General features: G+C 43.1%; 1 protein-coding gene across 29 annotated transcripts in view; it reads left to right on the forward strand.

Annotated features, from left to right (window-relative positions):
- The window catches only part of NRXN1 (neurexin 1), a 1,235,416-nt gene that overhangs the window by 752,731 nt on the left and 458,638 nt on the right, over positions 1 to 24,047 (forward strand). For 4 of the 29 annotated variants that reach the window (XM_017340784.4, XM_051842915.3, XM_008254418.5 and 1 more), the window contains exon 1: positions 11,219 to 12,246. The exons of the other annotated variants lie outside the window; for them this stretch is intronic. In XM_017340784.4, the coding sequence (XP_017196273.1) occupies positions 11,988 to 12,246 (259 nt within the window). In that variant the 5' untranslated portion in view covers positions 11,219 to 11,987. Of the gene's footprint in view, positions 1 to 11,218; positions 12,247 to 24,047 lie in introns of those variants that run through there. 29 annotated transcript variants of the gene reach the window in all.

A 24,047-nucleotide genomic window follows, 5' to 3' on the forward strand; every position in this document is an offset into this window, starting at 1 on the left:
TCCGCAGGGGAGCGGCACACCGCCGGCCGGTTCTCTCGGGGGCTGCACAGGTTCCCTTAGATGTTCCCCTTAGATGTTCCCCATAGATGTTCCTGGTGCATGCCGTCTCTCTCCTCCTTTATAGTCCTCCTCCGCCAATCCTAACTCGGCTGCCCACACGCCGAGTACGCTGCTCTCCAATCAGGAGCAGGTCCTACAGTTTATTGGTTGAACTGGAGGCAGCTGTGCGGAAGCTGTTTACTTCTCTCCTAGCGCCATATTGTGGGAGAGCAGATGCATAGAATAAGTCTTAATTCCAGTAACTCAGTCTAGTCCGGTTGCTCCCCACAGATCCCCCTTTCTTTTTATTTTTTGGCGTTGATACGCGCCTGTCTTCGGTGTCCCGCGGCACACACTCTGCTCTACTTGCTAGAGTTGCCACAGGCTCTTACAAGTCCTATCAATCAGGAAAACCGAATCCGGGTCCTCTCTTCGCCATGTTGTGAGGAGGTTTTTAGGCGCTGATGCGTGCCTGTGTTCGGTGCCCTGCAGCGCATACTCTGCTCTGCTAGAACTGCCTGCAGGTGTTTACAAAACCTATCAGGCAAACCGAATCCAAGCCTTCTCATTGCCGTATTGTGGGGGAGACTTATTAGTGTTGGTTTGTGCCTATCTTCGGTGACCTGCAGCTCATACTCTGGTCGAGCTGCTTGCTGGCGCTTACCGCCTTAAATCAGGCAGACCGAATCCAAGCTTAATATTGTTGTATTGTGGGGAAGCCTTACTGATGTTAATTCGTGCCTGTCTTTGGTGACCTGCGGCGCATAAGCTGCTAGCTGCCCGCAGGTGCTCATTGCCTCACTTGATTAGGCAGACCGAATCCAAACTTTCTCGTTGCCATGTTGAGGGGAGGCCTTTCTATTTCTCTATTTCTCTATCTCCGGGCATTCCTATTTCTCCCATTTTACTTCTGTCTGCCAACATTCCCATTTCTCTCACTCCACTTCCAAACTTCTGTTTCTCTTATCCCCGCAGCTTCCCGCTGCCCGCCCTGAGGCTACTTCTCAGCGGCTTCCCGGCTGAGCCGCTTCAGCCCGCGCACCTCTCTCATCTGCGCAGCTTCCCGGCTTTGCGCTGCTCGGCTTCGCGCGCTCCGCGGTCTCCACGCTTAACCCTTTCGCGTCTGAACCACGGCCTACGCCAGCCCCGTTCCCTATCTATTCACGCCCCGTGCTCTCTCTGCACGCGGCGGCTTCCGCGAGTAACACAGCGTAGCTTACGTGTCCGCCACTAGCATTCAATCTAAGTTCCCCGGGCTAGCCTGGCGAATTCAACCCAGCGTACGTCTCCGCCCCACGGTTTGGCTTCCCGTCCTTTGCTCCCCGGGCTAATCAGACGGATCCCAATCTGGCTTACGTCTCAGCTTCTGGTTTCAACTTTTCGCCCCCTATTCCCGGGCTAACTTGAGAATCCCAAAGTGGCTTTCGTGTCCGCCTTGGCCTGCCCCCCGCGGCTTCAATTTCCCTAACATTTTTCTCTACCCGGTATGTTTCCCCAAGCTTTCCTCCAACGATATTCCTCCCTCATTTCTCCTGGCCTCTCCCCACAGTCCGCATCCGAGTCTGTTTGTTCTAGCTTTCACTTTCGCTTTCGACCTTAGAGATTTCTCCCAGCTTCCCCCCGTAGTCCGAATCCGAGTCTATGCCTAGGCTTTCAATAGCTTCTTCCGGCTCCTTTTTCGTCCGGCTTTTCCCTAGGCTGTTTGCTAGTCTCTCAGATATTTTCCCTAGTTCTTCCCGTTTCTTCCCGTTTCTTCCCTCCTAAGTTTGCTATCCGTCCTAGGTTTCCTATCCGAGTCAGGTTTCCTATCCGAGTCACGGCACCATTATGTCGCTCCCCCTCTTCGTGGAGGAGCAACACTGAACGCTGCCTAGGCTTCATATCCGAGTCACGGCACCATTATGTCGCTCCCCCTCTTCGTGGAGGAGCAACACTAAACCCTGCCTAGGCTTCATATCCGAGTCACGGCACCATTATGTCGCTCCCCGTCTTCGTGGGGGAACGACACAGGACCCTGCGCTGTTCTTTCTGTCTGCTCGGCCCTCCCCGGGTTTGCTGCTGGTTCTTCCCGGGTTGGCTACTATCCCTTCCACCTCCGTGGAAGGGCAGTTCCCCCTGGCCACATTCCCCACTTCCGCAGGGGAGCGGCACACCGCCGGCCGGTTCTCTCGGGGGCTGCACAGGTTCCCTTAGATGTTCCCCTTAGATGTTCCCCATAGATGTTCCTGGTGCATGCCGTCTCTCTCCTCCTTTATAGTCCTCCTCCGCCAATCCTAACTCGGCTGCCCACACGCCGAGTACGCTGCTCTCCAATCAGGAGCAGGTCCTACAGTTTATTGGTTGAACTGGAGGCAGCTGTGCGGAAGCTGTTTACTTCTCTCCCAGCGCCATATTGTGGGAGAGCAGATGCATAGAATAAGTCTTAATTCCAGTAACTCAGTCTAGTCCGGTTGCTCCCCACAGTACCCCCTCAAAAAAAGCATGCACATGAGGAGTCTTAAAATTCAAGGAAATGAATATTATGAAAAAACTATGTATATATTTCAAAATGTTCTTGTACCAAAATAAACTTAATTTTAATTAGGTTTTTCCATGAACATTTTACCTTTTTTTCAGAGAGACACAGAGAGAGAAATGGTGAGAATGCTCCCATCCTCTGGTTCACTCTCCAGATTCCCACAACAGCTAATGCTGGGCTATGACTAGAGCCATAAATGCAGTCTAGGTCTCCCACAGACAAGTGAGGAGCTGGGTTCGCTGAGCTAACACCTCCGTCTCCTAGGGTCAGCCAGAGCTAGTAATCAAACCCAAATATCCTGATATGGGATGCAAACTTGTTAACCACTAAGTTAAACAACTGCTCCTCCAGGAGCTTTTGAAGTCCCTTTGTACCATGATGAAGAACTGACTTAACCTGGACAAGAGATCTTTTGAGGTGACTAGTCATAGCAACTATGGTGCTAACATCAAAATATCACTCCTGCAGAATATGTAATCTAGTACTGTACATGTAACCTGGTAGATCCTGAATTGGATGGGGATTTGATTACATATCCCAAGTAAAGCTGTTTTATGATTCAGTTCCTTTCATTCAATTCATAGTTAAATTTCTTTCAGTACATTCAAATGTTAATATGTGTCTAGAACATATATTCATAAAGATGAATCAATTTGGTTTATGCTCTAAGTGCTTGGGCATTCAGGAAATTAAATGTGTGAATTGTGCATGATTTCTAATTCCTGGATTGAATATCTGTCTTTCTAGGGAATTTGCAAATTATGCCTTAGTGTTAATATCACTCTGACTTGCCTTATATGTGTACTTGCATGGTTCCATTCTCAATGATCTCTTTGGTTTCTTTCTTCTGTAGCAATGGATGTATACAATAGACTGTGCTCTGGAATGCAGGCAGACAGATCTGAGGTTTTCAGTTGGTGGCCTTGATCTTTCCTGTAACCGATACTGGTCAGAATAGGGGTCTGGTATGCCAGATCTGGAAGGGATTTCTTGGGTATTTTGTTTGTTTGTCTATGGTGACTATTTAGATGATGAATATTAGGTGAACATGAAAGGAAGTGTACGCATAAGTTCTGACTGCTTTTCTGCATGCATAACAGAAGAGGAAAGAACCACCCATTGTAAGCAACAACAACAACGCTAGTTCAAATATGCTATACACAGGCACTATTCTTTTTATTTTTTAAGATTTTATTTATTTATTTGAGAGGCAGAGATACAAACAGTGAGAAGGAGAAACAGAGAGAAAGGTCTTCCATCTGTTAGTTCACTCCCCAATGGCCGCAACAGTCGGAGCTGCACCAATCCAAAGCCAGGAGCCAGGAGCTTCTTCCAGGTCTCCCATGCCATCTTCTACTGCTTTCCCAGGCCATGGCAGAGAGCTGGATTGGAAGAGGAGCAGCCGGGACTAGAACCGACGTCCATATGGGATGCCAGTTCCACAGGTGGAGGATTAACCTGTGCAACAGCACCGGCCCCCCAGGCACTATTCTAACATTAATGTTTTACATTTGCAAACTCTTTTAATCCTCACAACAGCCCTACAATTACCAGATCCTCTACTTATGGGAAAACTGAGTCTGAATCACCTGGTCAGGCTGCATATCTTCTAAGTTAGTAGGAACAGAATTGAACCCTAGTGTCATACCTGAGTTTCTGTCCACAACCACTAGTGAGGCTAACGGACGAGCTCAGAAACTAAAGATGAACAGGAAAATATACTGGATTTTTCCAGGAAGTAAAGAGAATTTATAGTTGCATGGTGTGAGATAAGGACACATGGCTTTATGTGACAGACATCTTGATGTCTTTACATAATGCTTTAAAGAAGAGAAATGGTAATAGAACTATTGTCTATACTTATTCCTTACTGACCTGACTATAGTTTTTTCAGATCAGCCAAAAGGAGGTTCAAACATTGATAGGGAGTTTAATAGGAAAGCTTTTCTTTTGTTTGATAATAAAACCTGTGTCAAGGACCTTAAAATTCAGCCAGAGCAGTGGTTCCCCTGTTCTGGCAGCTTCAGCATCACCTAGGAGCTGTTTTAAGTGCAAACTATCAGAACCCTCCAAGATTAAGGCATCAGAAGAAAAGCAATCTGTGATTTACTCACCCTTCTTGTGGTTCCCATGCACTCTAAGCTTTGAAAAATTTAGAGAAACAGAGGCTGAACTAACAAATTATTGGGCAAGTGGACATACATGGCCATAGACCAACTAAGCAGAGTAAGAATGTGGCTATACTAAAAACCACATAACATATCATTTTTAAGTCTTTGGCAACTAGCTAAAGTGTGTGTGTGTGTGTGTGTGTGTGTATGTATGTATGTATCTATGTGTGTGTGTGAATAAAGGATAATGTATATATTTAATACTTTGTATATTTAAAAAATTGTTGCAATTAAATTACATATAAGTATTGTAATGATTTCACACATGAAGAAAGTGGGGCCAGGGACCATGAAGCCCAATGTCACATAAATAATACCAGCAGAACACAGATTCAGATTCACATTCTGGCACTCCAGTTACAGAGGCCCCATGTTGTTCTAAACACATGCACATTGGAGACACATCAAACTGTGGAAGTTTGTCAACAGCACAAATTGTTTGAAATTATGCAAACAATATAGGGTGACAATAATTGAAAGAGCATATGATTGGTTGATATACAAGCAGTGCTCACAATACTTAAAGATGCAACTGTAGTAAAATATCTATGACCCTGCGTTGTAGACCCTTCCTCCCTCCCTCCCTCCCTTTCTTCCTTCCTTCCCTCCTTTCTTTCCTACTATCCTTCTTTCTTTCATTTATCTATTTGTATTTGGCTCCTGATGTACACTTTTCTATTCTCCTGTTCTCTCAGAATACTTTCAAGGACCCGAACAAACCCAGAGAGGTAACAGGATTAGTGTTTTTCTTTACAACTCTAGTGAACCACTCTGTATTCCAAGTCTCTCCCTCTTTATTCTCTCTTAGTTCCAACTCAGAAAGGCAGGTAGATGGACATGTGGGGTCTGCCTGTCTATTCTTTATGCTGACACCAGTAGAAATGCAAAATGCAAGACTGACACTCTCCTCATTTTTAATTTTTAAAAGATTAGTGCTGCCTGTGAGTTTTAATATACTTCCCCTCTGCTGCTTTTAGTGTCTACTTTTCTATTTTAAAAGCTTAATACTGAGCTGTAAGGATTTCCAATTAAGCCTAAGAAAAACATGAAAAGGTTGAAAGTGTATTTCTGACAACCATCCTGTCTTGAAACAGAAGGGTTGATTTTTGGAATATGAAAAAATAATTTGAAGTAGCTTGTCCTTTTCCGTTTCCCTTCCACTAACTCTCCTCTTCCGTTTCCTTCTTCTTCCTTTGTTTTCCTCAGCTTTCAAATCCATCTTCTATTTCTTAACACTGTTGTCCAACATAGGCCACCTATGACTTTGTCCATTGTAAATCTTTAGCTATTGAACCTAAAATAACCAAGTACTAGGTTATTTTAGGTAGGTCTTGGTTTCCTCAGTTAGAGGCAAATGAAGACTAACTAATCCTCCAAGATTTCCCACAAGTATAATGAATGAAAGACTTAGGCCAACTTCTACAATAGAAGTGGACATTTATTAATAAGGAGATAGAAATATGATAGTATTTCAGTGGCAGCATCCAGCTAACCAATAGATGACCAAAAACTGTTAGGGATTAATAGTAGTACCTACCTTATATTGTTCTATAATGGTCACAAGAAACACTAAACTTAAATCTGTTAGAGTAGTAGCAGGTACAAATATGTGTTAGTTATTATTACTGTCATTATTCGTGGTGAAAGATCTCTTCAAGTAGAAGTGTGTCTGTAAGTGATTTTGGCTAATCCAAATACCTTGCCTATTAAGAATTTCACCAGAGAAATGCATAACCTCCTTTACACTATTAGACAAGCCACTAATTTCACTAACAATAACTTATTTTCAAGCAGTATTCTCACTAATGAGCAAAGCTTCAACATGATTGGAGAAGATGATACACCAAGACTCCTAGAAGCTGCCTCTGAGATCTGTAATTCTGGCTGAAAGGTTAGAGCATAAATCCTGATGAAAGCACTTACTCTCATGAGCTAAAGAACAATGCTAACACACATTGATGTCATGCTATCTGTGCTGAAATATTTAAGAATAAGTGATAAGTAATCAAACATCGTATTTCTTCCTACCAATTCTTTCGTCATCTAAAAACAATTTGTGAGATGCTGCCTGAATTTCCTTTAGATAATGCAATTCCAAGCTGAAGATATACAAATTAAAGGGTAAGCAGAAGCTTTACTTGCTCTTCATCCATATTAAGCATGTGTTTGACCACAAGGCATTTCTTTAAAAAAAAAAAAAAAAAGAGAGAGAGAAAAACGTATTTATTTGAAAGAGTTAGAGAAGGGTGGGGGTTAGACAAAGAGAGAGGGAAAGATCTTCCATCTGCTGTTTCACTCCCTAAATGTCCACAATAGCCAGAACTGGGCAGATCTGAAGCCAGGAGCTTTGCTGGTCTCCCACAAGACTTCAGGGTTCCAAACACCATGGCTATCCTCCATTGCTTTCCCTGGAACATTAGCCGGGAGCTGGATGGGAAGTGGACCAGCTGCCCAAACCTCCACCCAAATGGGAAGCCATCATTACAGGCAACAACTTTACCCACTATACCACAGTGCTGGCCCCAAGACATTTCTTCACCATCTGGACAGAGAATTACTCCTTGCTACACAAAATTGCAGCCATTTATAACAAATATTGAAGCATCAGTATCATAGCTTCCACCCCAGAACCTTCTAAGTATTGCAAAGGTGCCCTAGGCATCTGCCTGAAAGACTACTGCTACAATTTCTTCTTTCGAAGTAACCATAAATATTTTCTCTTTAGCCCTTGAGACTCCAGTAGAACTGAGATTTCTGGCCTATCCTTTCTGTAACCCTACCTTTATCTCCCAAGGTATCCAGACAACATAAGGCAGGCAGGGGAGCCTGTTCTTCATTGAATTCACCGGGGAAAGTTGTTCTGACCCTTTCATATTTACTGTAATCCTGTGGCTTTAGTTTGTACAAATCATTCTCTCCACTGCCATCCCACCCATCCCTAGCAATTAGAAGAATAACAAACAGTTTATCCTAATCATCCACAGATACAAGTTCACTTGCTTACTAAAATGTACTTGTAACCCCAAAATGAATACCGATGGCAGTATGCCAGTCATTAATAGACATGCAGAGAATTGCAAAAAAGTTGAGTCTGTGACGTACATGTGCCTGTCTGAGGTTGAACAAGGCCATTCTCTTCCTTGTTTCAGCTTTCATACTATAAACAAGTACCCTGGTTTTCTGTTTACTGTCACATTTTTCAGTTTTGTGCTTTTGGTTGTTGATTTTGCTGTTTAAAATGGCCACTAAGCATCATGCCCAAGTATTGTCTGTGTTCTTAAGTACAAAGAAGCTGTAATGTATGCAGTAAATGCAGATTTTAAATAGGTGTATTCAGGAATGAGTTAAGAATGTTGCTGGTTGTGAGTTCAATGTTAAAAATTAATAATATGTATTAAATAAGGCATTCTTAAATAGAAACACATGTAAAACAAGATTATTATGGATCAGTTGATCAAAAGCTTTGGAATAAAACTTCTTGAGAACACAATCCTGTATTTCCTCTTGGAAGCAACAGTTTATTGCTCATATTGGTGAATTCAGTGTTTTTGGTGAGTTTTTAGACCATTACTACCTTGAATGAGAAGTTTGTACTGAGACTAACTTATGTTTCATATATGCCGGGCACTAGAGGGAGTACAACAATGAAGACAACTCCTGGCCTTTCAGGCATCTACCATCTAGTTGAAAGGGAAAGGAAAAATTAACAACATGTTCGAGAGTATTGGAGAACAATGAAATGCTCTACTTGTATATGAAAGGGAACTACTGTATTGTACATGCTAATCAGCTCAAATATGCTTCACTTAAATAGGAGAAGAGATGTAATTAGTACATTTGATATTTTTAAAAGTACTCTAACATAAAATATTGCATTATATCCTTCCTGCCCTGTGGGATTGTTAGGAAAAATAGGAACATGATTATTTTATAAAGGAAGCCACAGAGCCTCAAAGACAGGCTAAGTAACTGATGTGATGTAACCAGTAAATGGTGGTACAAGGAGTGCAGCAGAGGTTTCCTAACTCCTAATCTAGTGCTCTTTCCATGCTAGCACTATGAAATGTCAAATTCAGAATATAGACCTATAGTCCTGAAAACATAATGTAAGGATGATTCTATTTTCCTTTTGAAGCTCTATTTGATATTTTCAAAATGAGTAATCACACTCCTACCATTGAATTAAAATACATTTATACACACACACAGACACGTACACACACATACAACATATGAAAATGAAACAGCCTGGAACAAGAGCAGGACCAGTACACATGTAAGATGTTGTATTTGGATTCTGTCGATCTTTGAGCAGCTGTGGGAGGTTAGGAGCCACAGCATATTCAAGTAGATAAAAGCACTTTCTGTAGCAAGGCCACCCCATTTCAGTTAATGAAACAAAACTGTTTCTTTACATTCGTGGAGTCATCCAACAATGAACACAAAGTAGTATAAAATATTATATCAGTATTGAACCTGCACAAACTTCTTCTTGTCATTATTCCCTAAATGGTATAGTATTTCAACTATTTATATAACATTTGCATAGTATTAGGTGTTACAACTAATTTAGAGATTATTTAAAATATGGAAAAGAATCTATAGATGATATATGCGAATACTACATCATTTTATATAAGGGGATTGAGTATCTGGAGTTTGGGATCTGAGGAGATTCTGGAACCAAACCACAGGGGAAACCAAGGGAGGAGAGACCAGCCTATTAAAGAATTATGGCTGGCGCCGTGGCTCACTAGGCTAATCCTCCACCTTGCGGCGCCGGCACACCAGGTTCTAGTCCCAGTAGGGGGGCCGGATTCTGTCCCGGTTGCCCCTCTTCCAGGCCAGCTCTCTGCTGTGGCCAGGGAGTGCAGTGGAGGATGGCCCAAGTACTTGGGCCCTGCACCCTATGGGAGACCAGGAGAAGTACCTGGCTCCTGCCATCGGATCAGCGCGGTTCGATGGCCGCAGCGCGCCGGCCGCGGCGGCCATTGGAGGGTGAACCAATGGGAAAGGAAGACCTTTCTCTCTGTCTCTCTCTCTCACTGTCCACTCTGCCTATCAAAAAAAATGAATTATGACTTTTTTAAAATGAAATTATTTACAGGAATGTGAGGTGTTGGATGACCACTACAGACTTGATTTGGGGGTTAACTGTTTACAAAGTGGCCATCAGCATCCATGGTTGACTGTGGATGGACAATATTCCCGTCTAGATGGCTACTTGGGTAAGCAAGTGGTTTCAGTCAAACCCTCCCAGAATTACTGCTTTTTTGGATAGGACTTTGTATCTGTTGATTGATTATATAGATGATAAGAAGTTTGGAAGAAATGGTGTGTGTTCAGAGTTGTTTGGCTTTATACAAAAATAAGACAAAAAATGTCCAGCCCATTGAACATGTCATAATTTTCATGGAAACCAGGGGAATATTTAAACGTGCGCCCACATCCTAATTCCTAGTCTGCAGTGACTGTGGGCTTCCCTGCCAAGCCCACTTGTGTGACTGGATTCTACCCTCCAGTGACCATTGGCTTTGCTGGTCTTTCACTGGGACACACAGCGTCCCCTTAAATGTGCATGTTCCACCAACCATGTAGAGGTGCCTGCTTCCCCCCTCCTGGGGAGCACTAGATTTAGCAATGTTTTCCCTGGTGGTATTTTCCTTGAGAGGCAAACTGAGAGAAAGGTATCCTTATTTAAAAAAAAAAAAAATCACCCAAGCTGGGCTTCTGTGGAGATCTGGGGAGTTCTGAAAGTCCCTAAAATATCGGTCAAAATACCAATAGTTTCGTTTGTATCATTTTTTTTTTCTCCTCTGTGTGGCTTCCTCTTTTTTGTCCAGTTGCCTTCTCTGGGCCTCTTCTCTAACTGCCCATTTCACTCATTCTTTTTCTCCTGAGTTCTGTTCGCCGGAACTTGCACCGCCCTGTATGAGTGCGACGGGCTCTTTGCTGAGTAGCATCTGTCATTAACAGGGCCATCAGAACCGATGCTTGAGTAGATGGTGCGAAGCCATATTTAGCAGTTTGGGTTTGAACACCTGGGAGAATAAGTTCGGTCCAATAAAAAGAGCCGAAGTCTCTCCCTTTTAAGAGCTCTCAAGACACTGGTTACAGCTAAACCACAGGGGTAGAGGCAGGGTGCCTTTCGCCAAGGTAATTCAGAACGAGGGATCACCTGGTTGAGGAGGGAGAGTTGCTGTTTTAGGTGTTGCCCGCATCGCCGTACACGTGTCCTTTTGATGTGTGCAGAAGGCGAGGGAGCGGCAAAGCAGGGCGGTTTTTGTGGGAAGCTGGACCAGCCTCCCTCGTTACATAGGCTCGTCCTCTGCATTGCATCCGAGCCTCGGTGATTTGCTGTTTGGAGACTGCAGATTTGCATAGAGCCCCTTGCTTCGCCAGCGTGTGTGGTTTTTCTTTTCCTATTTTTTTTCTTTTTCTTCTTTTTTCCTCTTCTTTTTTTCCCCTTTCCCTTTCTCTGCTGCTCCCCCGCGCTCTCGCCTGCTTCCTCTTCTCCTCAGCCCTCTCTCCCCGGTTCGATCTCCGCTTGCTGGCTAAGGCGCACTCTTCCCTCTGAACCCCTCGCCGGGCGTCAGTGTCAGGAGGCGGCGGACGGGGAGACTGCCTCGGGAGCAGGCGATGCGCGCCGCTGCTCCGCGCGCTGCCCCGGGGAGGCTGGCGCGAGCGGCCGAGCCGGTCGGGGCTGCATGGAGGGAAGGGGCGCCTCGATTCCATGGGGTCTGCTGCTCCCTTGAAAGGAGGTTGGGCCGGCGAAGTGGCCTCCCTAGTCCCCGCGCACAATGCTAAACGGATATACCTAGTGGCTTCGCGCTGGATGGCTGTCATGTAGAAGTGAGGACCCTCCGGGAGGAGCTTTAAACAATTTCCCGGCTCCCCACCCCCGGCACGCACTCGCGCCCGCAACTCTTGGGGAGTAGCTCTCGAGAACCTGGAGCCCTGGAAGTCCGGGCGCAGCCCCTCGCGCCGCGCCTGCTGTTCCCCGGAGCTGCCTCTGCCGACGAGCCCCCCGCCAGCTGCCTTCGCCTCGGCTATGTTTCGGATTGTTTGGGGCGCACGGCACGGCGGACTCCCGGACCCTGAGAAGACTGTCCGAAGGCGGGAGAGGATGGGTGCCCTGGCGCGGTGAGGCGGCCGGCTCCGCAGCCCAGCCCGCGCCGCCTGCTCCCCCGCGCCCTCTCCTCTCCCTGCGCCCCAAACTTTGCCTCCCGCGGCGGCTGCCCCTCGGCGGGTGCCCCGCTATGGACCGGAGGATGCTCCGGTGCGGCGCCGAGCTGGGCTCGCCCGGGGGCGGCGGCGGCGGCGGCGGTGGTGGCGGCGCAGGGGGGCGCCTGGCCCTGCTTTGGATAGTCCCGCTCACCCTCAGCGGCCTCCTAGGAGTGGCGTGGGGGGCGTCCAGTTTGGGAGCGCACCACATCCACCATTTCCATGGCAGCAGCAAGCATCATTCAGTGCCTATTGCAATCTACAGGTCACCTGCATCGTTGCGAGGCGGACACGGTGGGTCTGCGATGCCAAGTTCTCGCGGGTTAGCCCCTCGCGTCCCCCTTTCAACCCTGCCCTCGCTTCGGGGCCCCTAAGGCTCGGAGGAGCTGGAGCTCGGGGAAAAGGGAGGCGCATTTGGGTGTGTTTGGTGGGAGCCACTTATCTCTTTGAAGACAATAGAAGGGGTTGGGGGAAGGCGTCGCGGGTGCTGGCGGTGAGGGTGGGAGGGGCGTCCCTCGTCGAGGTGCGGGCACAGCGATGTGGGCACCTGTGAAAGGACCAGCCCGGGCCCCGGGGAAGGGGGCGGCTCTCGCCAGAAGGTCACTCAGTGGCGGGCTGGAGCGCAGTGCTCAGCCCAGGGACCTGAGCGCCAGAGAGAGGAGGGCTCTGCAGAACCTTTTGTCTGTGCTGAGTGCCTGTGTGCGCTGCCCCACCTCCTGCCCGGCTTCCCTGGCCTGGGGGAGGGAGAGGCTGCAGCCGCACATTCCTCCAAAGTGCGCCCAGACTGCAGTGGCAGGGAAGCGGTCCTGGGACTCACTCAACAGGAGGCCGGTCCCTCCTGCCCACACCTCCTCTCTTCCCTGGAGAAGGCAGCAGGATAACCCAGGCACCCTCTCTGGTACTGGCGTGACCCTAGCAGGCCCTGAAGGGACCTCTGGACTCCATTCCTCTTCTACCCGCCCCACACTTGTGGGCATTTCTTTTTCTTGGTGATTAGGCTCAATTTTATTCCAAACAGAACAGAGTGAGGTTTGGCTACACCAGACCATGTCCCTGGGAGGAGGGAAGTTCTGCTTCCTCCCAGGTAGGGAAGATGAATCAGTATTTGCTGGTCTAAGCCAGGATGTCTGCCTGGAGGAGGAGAAGTTAGAGTGGAAACGAGCTTTTCTCCTCCCAGCCAGGTCCGTTGTAAAGAGTGGAGTGTGGGGAAAAGCCTTGGTTGGCAGGATTCTTCTCCTCAGAGAACACCAACAATGTGATAAATGCAGTAAAGCATCAAACTGTTTTTCTGAGTCCTTCTCCACTCCCAGTCTTTCTTCACCCGAGGGCATGCATATGTTTTCCATCTTCTTCTCATGAGGTCACTTCACTTCTCAGACTCTGCACACCTATAGGGTCCTTCTCCCAATATAAGTACTCTCCTGTCAGCAGTTGCTGTGCCACCAGGGTGGCCCCTCCCCCAGAGCCAGGGTTCTGACCGGAGCACCCTTCTGCTTAGAAATGAGAAGCTGGAGCATAGTCTAAGAGAACAGTCACCAAGTCTCCCTGGTAACACATCCTTGGAAGTGGAATAGACAAATACTTCACACAGGTCCTAAGAAGTGGTTCCTTCCCCTCCCTCTCCTAGTTCGGTCTCAAGGTCTCAAGACTCTGCCCAGTTAAGAGGAACTAGTATGGAGGTGGGAATGATGCCCCAAACCCAGATTTCCGAGCTGTAGTCCTGGAGATGAAGTGCCCACTTTCTGGAGCTCAGGTCACTCGCTCTCAGTATTCTAGGAGCTTGCTGCTCCCTTTACCTAGCTGCAGTCTCCATCCCCTGCCCTGCCTTTGTGCAGAATCCTGCGAGATCTGTAGGAGGGAGGCGAGCCAGGGCACAGGAGGGGCAGACACAAAGTGGGTGGGTGGGTGGGGTGAGCCAGATAGGGGTCTGCAGGGGAGTGGCTCGCCTAATTGTACCAGTGGGAAGAGCTTGGCTAATAATCTTGGTGTGCATGTTCTCCCATTCCGTGGCTGTGCCTCTCCAGAGGGATTCGGCGGATGAATGGGGAGAACGCCTGGGGATACGGGGAGATGAGAGCATCAGGGGGCGCTGCCGCAGAATCAGCACCCTTTCCCTCTCCCGCTGCTGCTTCTTACCCCCGTCAGGCGCCGTCTGCTGGTCTTTACAGACATTTCTTTCCTTCCAGAATATAGTGAGTGTGTGTGTGTGTGTGTGTGTGTGTGTGTGTCTGTGTCTGTGTGAAGGGAAGCTCAAGCACATCTATTGTTAAAAAAGACTAGAGGATAGTGGAGACGACTGTTATAGCAGTGGTTGGTATTACTCATTTAGGTTCGGAGAACTTTGTCTTTGCATGTTCTGTTGTGTGGTTATATTTGTGTGTTTGTAAAACTCTCACCATACACACTCACTCTTTTCCAAAAGGCTGTCACCCTTTTTTCTTCTTCTTCTTCTTTTTTTGCTTTCTTAATTCAGTACAGCAAACTTACCTGTCAGTAACCACCGCCCACCTCCCCCCCCCCCGCCCCCAGCAAAAGTCAGGTGTGAATTTTTCAAAGTCCATCCATTTCCTCCTTTGAAAAAAGGGAATTAACTCTATAGAGCATTATGAAGGAACATTAAGATGAGAAATATGCCTCTGACGGTGGAGGACAGAGAGATCAGGGTGAGGAGGGAGTGCAGAGGAGCTGAGAGGTGTGCAGGCAGGGTGACAGCTTAAAAGAAACCTAATAAGAAAGAGGTGATGTTGAATTTGTTGGGTCAATAAGCTCCCTGATTATTTAGCTAATTATTGGGACAAAGGGCTCACTAGGAGAGAATTTTTGAGCCTAATAGATGAGGGTGAAAGGAATGCACAAAGATAAATGACAATATGATAAATTCCTAGTTGAAAATTAAGGTGAAAATGAGGTGTAGTTCAAAATTTGAGTGTATTGCAAATGTATGTGTGTAGATGCACAAATGAACTTGCCATTTTGGTTCCATTAGAATTTCTGGGAATCATAAGATGTTTTTCTCATAATAGGGACTGCATGTAAATGCTTGAATGTGTAAAAGAAAAAATGTATATGCTGTATTTTAGGGAATAAAATTTAGTCTCCTTCTGTGTTTTGAAAGCTGCTAGGTTGGCTATCCAGGTCCATTCTTCTTCATTTTCTCATCATGCTATGCTTCATTTGCACTATTATGAGGTGTCACTTACAAGGTTTGCAGGGTGCAGAAACGCTTATGGCTACCCCGAGTGTCTTTGTGCGAGCTGACCCAGTTGCAGAGATTATGAGGAGGATTTTTTTTAAGTGCATATGAGAAGCAGGTTTTGAGAACACTGCAGGGCCCCGCTTTATTTTGCATGTACTTAGAAACAAAAATGGTGAAACTATACCCATAGAAATATTATTTTTCCCTAGTTAAATACATGGAAAACTGTGTGACCATAAGCAATGAAAAGCAAGCCTGTTTGCAATTAAGAGTGCCACTTAAAGCCAACAAGAGTCCAGAATAGACCTGTGTGCTCACCAGTACTGCTTTCCTGTTGTGCCATATGTGCAGAGCACAGAATGATGTCAGTGCAATGCTCAGGTTCCCATCTCAGCTCCCTGCTTTCCTAAGTACCTCTGCATACTTTAGAAAATTAGCTCAGAGCCTCTCAGTCATTTCAAGAGATAAAGGAAGGAGAAAGCCATCACAGAACTCAGCACACCAGTGCCAACCCTTTTTGTCCAACAACTGTGAGCTCTGGAAATTATATTGCCATGATTAACTTATACTATTAAAGGGCAAAAGGGCTTTCCCAGAAGGAAATGTTAACAGATTTTAAAAGTGTGGTTTGTAATTGAAGTCGCCCAATGCTGTTATATAAAGACAATAATTATGTCTTGAATTTATAACATCTTCCTTTCTGAGGCACTTTCATTTACAAATACCAAACTTGAAAAAGGAGTGGTGAGTTTTGGAGGGACTTCTAATGTAATTTTCCTTGTAGGGAGATTGAGGTATGCCACCTGTGTAGATGGACAGAAAAACATAGATCCAAGTTTTTGGTCAGAGTCAAAGAGGAATTCGAATCAAAGCTTTGTGGCCCATAGCCCAGAGCAATTCCTTGAGCACAGAGGTTTTGAGACTGGAACAGAGAGGGTCCTCCACATGGTTTAGTGGTTGATCTCTTGGAGAAGAAATCATTACAAAGAACACGCCCCAGAGTTTGCCCCAGCATGTAGTAACAGCCGTGTGTACTGTGTAAAGGGTGGATGCACCTGACTGGTGTTCCAACGCATCTCCTCATTGATTCTGTTTAGGAGGTTTTTGTTTCTCTGTTGTTTTTCTAGGAGGCAGGAGGTTGATGTTTGGTGGGATGATCTCTTTGCTCTTTTGTCTAGCAACCAAGAGAGTGAGCAAAACTTTTCACAAGATGAAAAACTGGTGCTTCTGCTAATTAATTCATGAGTGACCCAGAATGTGTTTGGTTATGAATATTCTCCTGAAATAGACATTCCATTCTTCCTTGACACATCTTTCTTTGACTTCTTGGACAAAAATTTGCATCACTGAAATGTTGCTTTGGACAACGTGGCTAGTTAACATTTTGGGAAAAATCTTTGAATCAATCATGCTTATGCCAAGTCATGCTGCACTCTAGAAAATTTTAAGTTGCCCAAACTTTAAAGTATTCATTTCTTACATTGTGCCTCATTCAGTAAATTTATCAGAAATGATTACTCTGGGAATGTTTTTGTGTATCTGTTCTGAATACCATGGAAGGCCAGAGAAAAATGGGAAGAATGGCAGTAATGGTGAGGAATAAAGAGCCATGATACCCAGGACACATCATTGAGAAATTTACAAGTTAGTCATAAAGACCCAAACCATTGTTAATCCTTAAATAAATAATTTTCCTCTTTAGAAACAGATAGTCTCCAAGCATAAATGCAAAAGTCATAAAATTTATGCACATGTAGCAATCATCTCAGACTCAACGTGAAGTGATCTGATAAAAACATCAAAACAGAATTTTATCTCTGTCACTTTTTATGATCTTTTCATATTTATGCTAAGAAAGTGTTCCATGCACAATTGCTTTCCACCAAGTTGCTGCATATAATTCTTCTAACAAAACATACAGCTTTTATTTTCCAAATACAGATAAGACTTGTTTTACAAATGTATTTAAGGGGGGAAGGTTAATTGATTTAAAATCACACTAATGCATAAATAATTGAAGCAACTTGTCCTGGTAAAGATAATTCTCAAAAACATATCTGTGAAAATTTGGCCATTCCTACTTATTAGCATTGTGTAAATTTACTAAGCTACTTCTCTTCAATGACATTTTCTCATACAAGAAGTTATAATTCAGTGAAGAATAAATGAGACCAGGAATTTGAAAAGTACCCAGAAGCTAAAAGCCTCCCAATAAATCATTTTTTTTTAAATAACTAAAAGAAACTCCAGAAAGTAACCATGTGTAGTGGAAAGCACAGGCTGAGTTCTAGTCCTGACTCGGCCAGTTACTAACCAGGTGACTTCTGGGATTCCATTACCCTGTTAATCATCAGTTCTCTTTTAGCTATAAAGTTTAAGGAGTGTATTTTTCTCATGTTTCAGAAATGACAATGAATCTGTACATAATTTATATGAACTAGACCCATAAAGTCACAGCAAATTAGTAGCAGAGTTGAAGTAGAACCCACATCTTCCAAGTCATCTCCCTCTTTGTTTTAAGCATTCTTCCATGAGAGCTGTGCTCCGATAGTGGGGAGGGACTCTACTAGTTCTTCTGCTTGGACCTCAGCACTGTGTAGCAAAGGTGATTTTAAAGGTGACTAGCTGTTTCTAGAGGCTTGGTCTTTGAGAATAGAATACAGGAACCAAGCTTAGTTCATGCAGAGAAAACTATGCTCTGCTGTTTCTCATCACCAGAGTTAGCCATCAGTGACTCATTTATTCTACAGTATATGCCTCTTATTAATAAAAAAAAATAAGTTTTTTGTTATGTTAACAATCTCAACAATATTAAGCTTTATGGTTTGTGGGGTTTTGTCATCTGTATGCTTGTCTTCTTTCCCTCTCTTTTTAAAAATTGGATTAGCAGATCTCTAAGATCATATCCAGTTCTAAGATTCCTTTAATCATAAAGATCTCTTAAAATATCTTGCACTTATTGTTCTTTGCACTTATCTTTGCGCTTATTGTCTTTTTCTGGATTAGCATACTAAAACTGGAGATATTTTTGCAAAGATTGAATTTAAGTCCCTTAAGCCATCCAGTTGTCATCTTTATATAAGAGTAGGTTACTTAGCCCCCTCCAGGGGCTGTGGTGTGGGGTCAGGCTCAATATCCATATTGCCTGATATTTGCCTCCCAACTGAGGTCCCATAGAAGGTCTCTTAGAAAGGCACCTGCTTGCTTCTCATAGTCTTTTTGCCCAGCCCTTTCTGGTCTGTGTTAGGTATAAAACATCTCTCCACACAAAACCATGTATTAGCATTCGAAAATATTTCAGTCTCTCACAAAATGCAAGATTTTTCAGTGCTGATCACATAACAGTGCATTCCCTCAAACTATTGACAGAATTGAGTGAAAACAGTTATCTTTTAAGTATATATTTCCACAGTGCTTTCATGGAAGGTGTCTCATTTAATCATCATCACAACCCTGGCAGGGCTTATGATCATCATTTTCTGACAAGGAAACAGATTTAGAGAGGTGGTGATTCTGCCAAGGTCACTTAATCACTAAGTAACTTCAGGACTTTTGTTGTCCCGACAGTGTGATTAGAAGCATACTTCATTAAGAATAAAATTAGCCAAAATAAAAAGTTGCTTTATTCATAACATTGAAAGAATTTCAGGGTGGCTTGGCATTTTGGTGCAGCAGAATAAGCCACCTCTTGGGACTCATGCATCCTGTGTCTGTCTGTTGGTTCAAGTCTCAGCTGCTCTGCTTTTGATCCAGCTTCCTGCTAGTGTACTTGGGAAAGGAGTAAATTATGGCCTATGCTCTTGGGCCTCTGCCACCACTGTGGGAGTGCAGGATGGAGTTCCTTGCTCCTGGCTTTGGCCTGCCTTAGCTCCTGCTATAGCAGGCACTTGGGGGGGTAAATCAACAGATGATATCTCACCTTCTCCCTCTACACACTCTGTCTTTTAAAAGCATAAATAAATAAGTAAATCTTTTTTAAAAGACAATTTCAAGTGGATGTAGATGTGAAATTTATATCTGCATATAAATTTCAGTGGAACACATTCTAGCTAATATTTTATTGTTTTATTCAGAGATAAATACATAGTAGGTGAAGATATATTAATAAAGGAGGACAATTTTCAAATTCAGCTCACTGGACCATATTCAGTGATTAAGAATGTCAATCAAGGCCAGCACCATGGCTCACTTGGTTAATCCTCCGCCTGCGGTGCTGGCATCCCATATGAGCGCTGGTTCTAGTCCCGGTTGCTTCTCTTCCAGTCCAGCTCTCTGCTGTGGCCGGCCCGGGAGGGCAGTGGAGGATGGCCCAAGTGCTTGGGCCCCTGCACCCACATGGGAGACCAGGAAGAGGCACCTGGCTCCTGGCTTTGGATTGGTGCAGCGCCATCCATGGTGGCCATTTGGGGGAAGGAAGACCTTTCTCTCTCTCTCTCTCTCACTGTCTATGACTCTACCTGTCAAATAAATTTAAAAAAAAAGAATGTTAATCAAGTAATAACAATTACACTGAATATCATTATGAGTAAAAGATGATTCCTGTGTACAGGCAGCTAAGAAGAACCTACTATATTGAGTATGTGTACTTAATATCTATGGGATTTGATAATCAGAACTAGGGCAGTGTAGAAAGGAGTTTCTCTACAGTGCTTATGTACATATTATGTTTTACATGAAGCTGTTAGAGTTCTTTTAGTCATTTTCATTTTGAAGTTCAAAACAAGGAACTCTTTTTGGTTATGGGATCCCCAGTTTAAATGTCTTATAAAATATAACCTGAATTATCTAAGTAAGGTAAGGGATAACATATGCTTATGTATATGTTTGTTATATTGTTCCTCAAATAACTAAAATTATTGAAAGTATTATATCTGTTAAAACTAGCAACTAGAAAGAGGCAAAACTTTCAAGCAAACAGTAAAAGAGTGCAAAATATAAAGGGGTGATACTTGCTGATTTGAATATTACTTCTACATGGTTGTTTTGATTATCTGGGTTGCCGTTGGACTAATGTTAGTACGTGTAATTATTGATGTGGTTCAGCCTGTCTTGGCTATTAGTGACCATCTGGTCATCATGCCATATTTTTCAAGATGACTGCAGGATTGAAAGCTGCTAAAGGCAAGTGATATTTTTAATGCTTCTTGAAACAGATAATTTGAGGAGTCTAAAATCTCTAATTTTACATTAGGACCCAATTATCTAAAGGGTGGATGTGTAAAGCACATCGCTGTGGTTACTGCTGTAAAAAATACATTCCGGCCATTGTAGGTGCTCTCCATCATGACACGCACACTATCTGATTAGCACTTCTATGTGGACATTCAGCAGCACATTTTGAAGAGGTGTGTAACTTTTCTACTAAACTTCACTCTCAGAAGTTTTGAGGTGATTTTTATCTTTGTTAATTGAATGACTACAGTTCTTGTCTATCTGTCTAAGTCATTTCATATGTAGCTATTCTTCTCAATGATCAAATGTGTTGCAGTTTGTTTTAGAAAAATAATGATGGAGCATGACTAATTTAAACACATCTGTAAATTTTTGTCTCAAAGACATATATAAAATTCCAATTTAGTTACCAGAACATTGTTTAATAATCTACTTCCTTTATATTGTTTATTGATTTCTCACATTGTTATCCTGCTGGACTATTCTTGCCTATATAGTCATTGAAAATTGATCATTTTTTAGATTATGTTTCCAAACTTGAAGAAGAGATACTGTCCTAAACACTGTAGTTAAATTTCCTTCAAGTTCACATTTAACATTTTCAAAATTGCAATGTGCTGTATCAGTCATTTTTCATGTCTACTGTCAAGACATTAACATATGCTGGAATAAGATGAATAATAAATTAATCTCTGTCAGCAAAGTGGTTAATTGGACATGTTGTTAACTATGCAAATATTGTAGTTGGTTCCTCCCTCCCCTCCCCCTCCTTCATTCTTTTTCTTGGGACTTGTCCTAAGTGAGATAGAATCTCTGATACTGCTTATAGACAAAAAAAAGCATGTGGAATATTGATGGTGTATTTCTGATAAACATCTTTACACAAAAGCCTTATGTTTTCTTGTGTTTTAGGATACACACAAGATATTGATGTTAGAGTTCTTTTGTAATGACTAAAATATCTCTCTGTTGATATTTGCCAATAACAAAACTTAACATCCCAGCAATTACATTTTTAAATGTAGAACTTTTCCTTTTTAATAAAGTAGATTGAAATGTCAACGCTCTTTACAAAGTAAGCTTATTGCACTCTTACTTCATAGTACCCTAAAGATTCCTCATTATCTTCCTTGTGCCTTGTATGAAGGCTGTGCAGAGAAAGAAGTAGTGCCATGTAAAAACAGTAGTAAAGTTGAGCAGCCATTGGCTTGATTGTTGAGGAACAGTTTTTTTTTTTCATACTATTTGTTGAACTTTTTACTTAGTATAGAGTTAAGCTTATATGTATAAAGTTAATAGATCTTAGTGAAAAATAATAGGAATAGGAGAGGGAGGAGGAAGAAGTGGGGGAAGAATCACTATGTTCCTAAAGTTGTATTTATGAAATGCTTAAAGTTTCTATACCTTAAATAAAATGTTCCTTTTATTTATTATTTATTACTATGACTATTTAAAAAATACTAGTAAAGATACAGTTACATCATGTGTTTATTCAACAAAAGAACTTAGTCCTTACTGTAGGCCGAGTGCTGTCCTAAACTCTTAACAAAATATAAATTCATTTAATCCTCGCAACAACTCTGTGAGATGGGCACTGTTGATCTCCTGTTTCACACAGAAGGATGTGGTGGTACAGCAGGGTTCAGATATAGTCAAGTTCACAAAGATGAAATTGTGTGGCTCAGATTTAAACCCAAGCATACTTATTTGGAAGTCTGTGCTCTTAAACCTCTACATTATGCTATCAACAAACTAATTTATCCTGACTGATGGAGCATTTTGTGTGCTCCTTTTGCTTTTATCACCAGTGGTCAATAACCGACCAACTGAGGATGACCATCTGGATTTACTTTGTCTGCTTTCCAAACAAGTCGTTTCTCTGAAGGTTTATTGTCTTATCCCTATTTTCCAATTGGTTTTTAGGTATCAGGAGGCTTCTCTGTGCCTCCCTTCCTCAGGACTTGATTTCTTTTGACTGATTTATTAATCTTGATAGTCACCACCGCATCAGGCATAAAAGAGTGATTGCTTTAATATGTTTCTTAATGTTTATTAACTACTTTTATTCTAGTTGGCAAATATATTCCCCACCAAATTGATAATCTGCTGTGATAATAGACTAATTTGCAAGTACAAACATGATTTACAATTAAAAGAAAACAACTGTGATGAGTCTGATTACGTGATTATGTTCTAAGATGAAAGGAATTCTTCTGTGATGGTTAAATAAAGCTCTATAGCTCCAAAGGCAGTATATAGAGAAAAAACTGATACATAATAAGCTAATTCTAGTGTCTTAACTTTAATTATGGTTTTTCAATTATGAAGCCTTGCAGGTTTTAAAAATCAAATTGTGTTCATTATATATGAATAGTATATATGAAGTATGACTTCATAAAGAATTTAAGCATTGCTACCGCTCATTACTAATGGGTTTTAAAATTAGACTATACGTTGGGACAATATTCAGAGAGGAAGGCAAAGTACACTTTTCTTAAAGATTCTTTTGTGTCTTCAATATAACAGCAGGATTTTCATTGCAGTTTATTTACTGACATTCCACTTAAAATAACACCACAGGAATTCTGCGAATCCCCTTGTGGGACAACGGATTACTTTTAGAGATCTCACTATGTCCACTAACTAACTGACCTTGGGCAAGTTTCTAAACCTCTCTGATCCTTGGTTTTCTCCAGAGTAAAATAGAGCCTATAACATCTACTCCATAGGATTGTTGTGAAGATTTGATACTTTATGTAAACAACAGGCACAGATCCTGATAAATTGCTCCAGCTTCTCATGTGATAGAAGAGCTTCTCTCCAACAGTGGGTCTTCTTTGCTTAGGAAAAACAACAGGAAGGGTTGAGTGTGTGTTTTTTTTTTTAATAAGGTAAACTATCCTGAGCCTTTTAAAAGAGATTGCATTCCTTTCATTCTAGATTAATTTGGTAGCTTTCTGTAGTAAACACAAGAGGTAGAAATTGACATTTTTTTCCCCGGCATCTGATTTGTCCACAAAAGAATGATACAGATATTAACAAGAAGGCATTATGTAGAAAACCAACAATTTGTATGCCCTCGGTTCTTGTGGGAGTTAAGCCAAGAAACCAATAGTATGGCTGAACTGTCTAAACTATTGCTATATCTTGGAAATTTTTTTCTTTTAAAAAATTCATATTTTAGATTAAGCTTCCTTAAAAATAGATTGGGAGAGCTAAGGGCAGCGATGATGAAGAGAGACTTAGGAAAATGAGTCTACCCAACCACGCCCTTCACTTCCCAGCTCTACCAATCAGCCTGTGAAAATGTCAGCAGACACAAAGCCATCTTTATCTGGCTGCATTACAATAGAAAGATACTTCAGTAAGAAAAACACTGCATCCTGGCCTAGAACCCCCAATGTCACTTCTTTTACTGTGGCACTTTGATACTTCTGCTATAACCAAATGCTAAGATCAACCTTTTAAAATGCAAGTGTTTCAGAATATCAATCCAATGAAAATGCCCAGCGGCCGGCGCCCCGGCTCACTAGGCTAATCCTCCACCTAGTGGCGCCGGCACACCAGGTTCTACTCCCAGTTGGGGCACCGGATTCTGTCCCGGTTGCCCCTCTTCCAGGCCAGCTCTCTGCTGTGGCCAGGGAGTGCAGTGGAGGATGGCCCAGGTGCTTGGGCCCTGCACCCCATGGGAGACCAGGAAAAGCACCTGGCTCCTGGCTCCTGCCAT

The sequence above is a fragment of the Oryctolagus cuniculus genome, chromosome 2 (assembly GCF_051225735.1).
Source record: "Oryctolagus cuniculus isolate XC-2025 breed Fujian yellow rabbit chromosome 2, ASM5122573v1, whole genome shotgun sequence".
NCBI lineage: Eukaryota > Metazoa > Chordata > Mammalia > Lagomorpha > Leporidae > Oryctolagus > Oryctolagus cuniculus.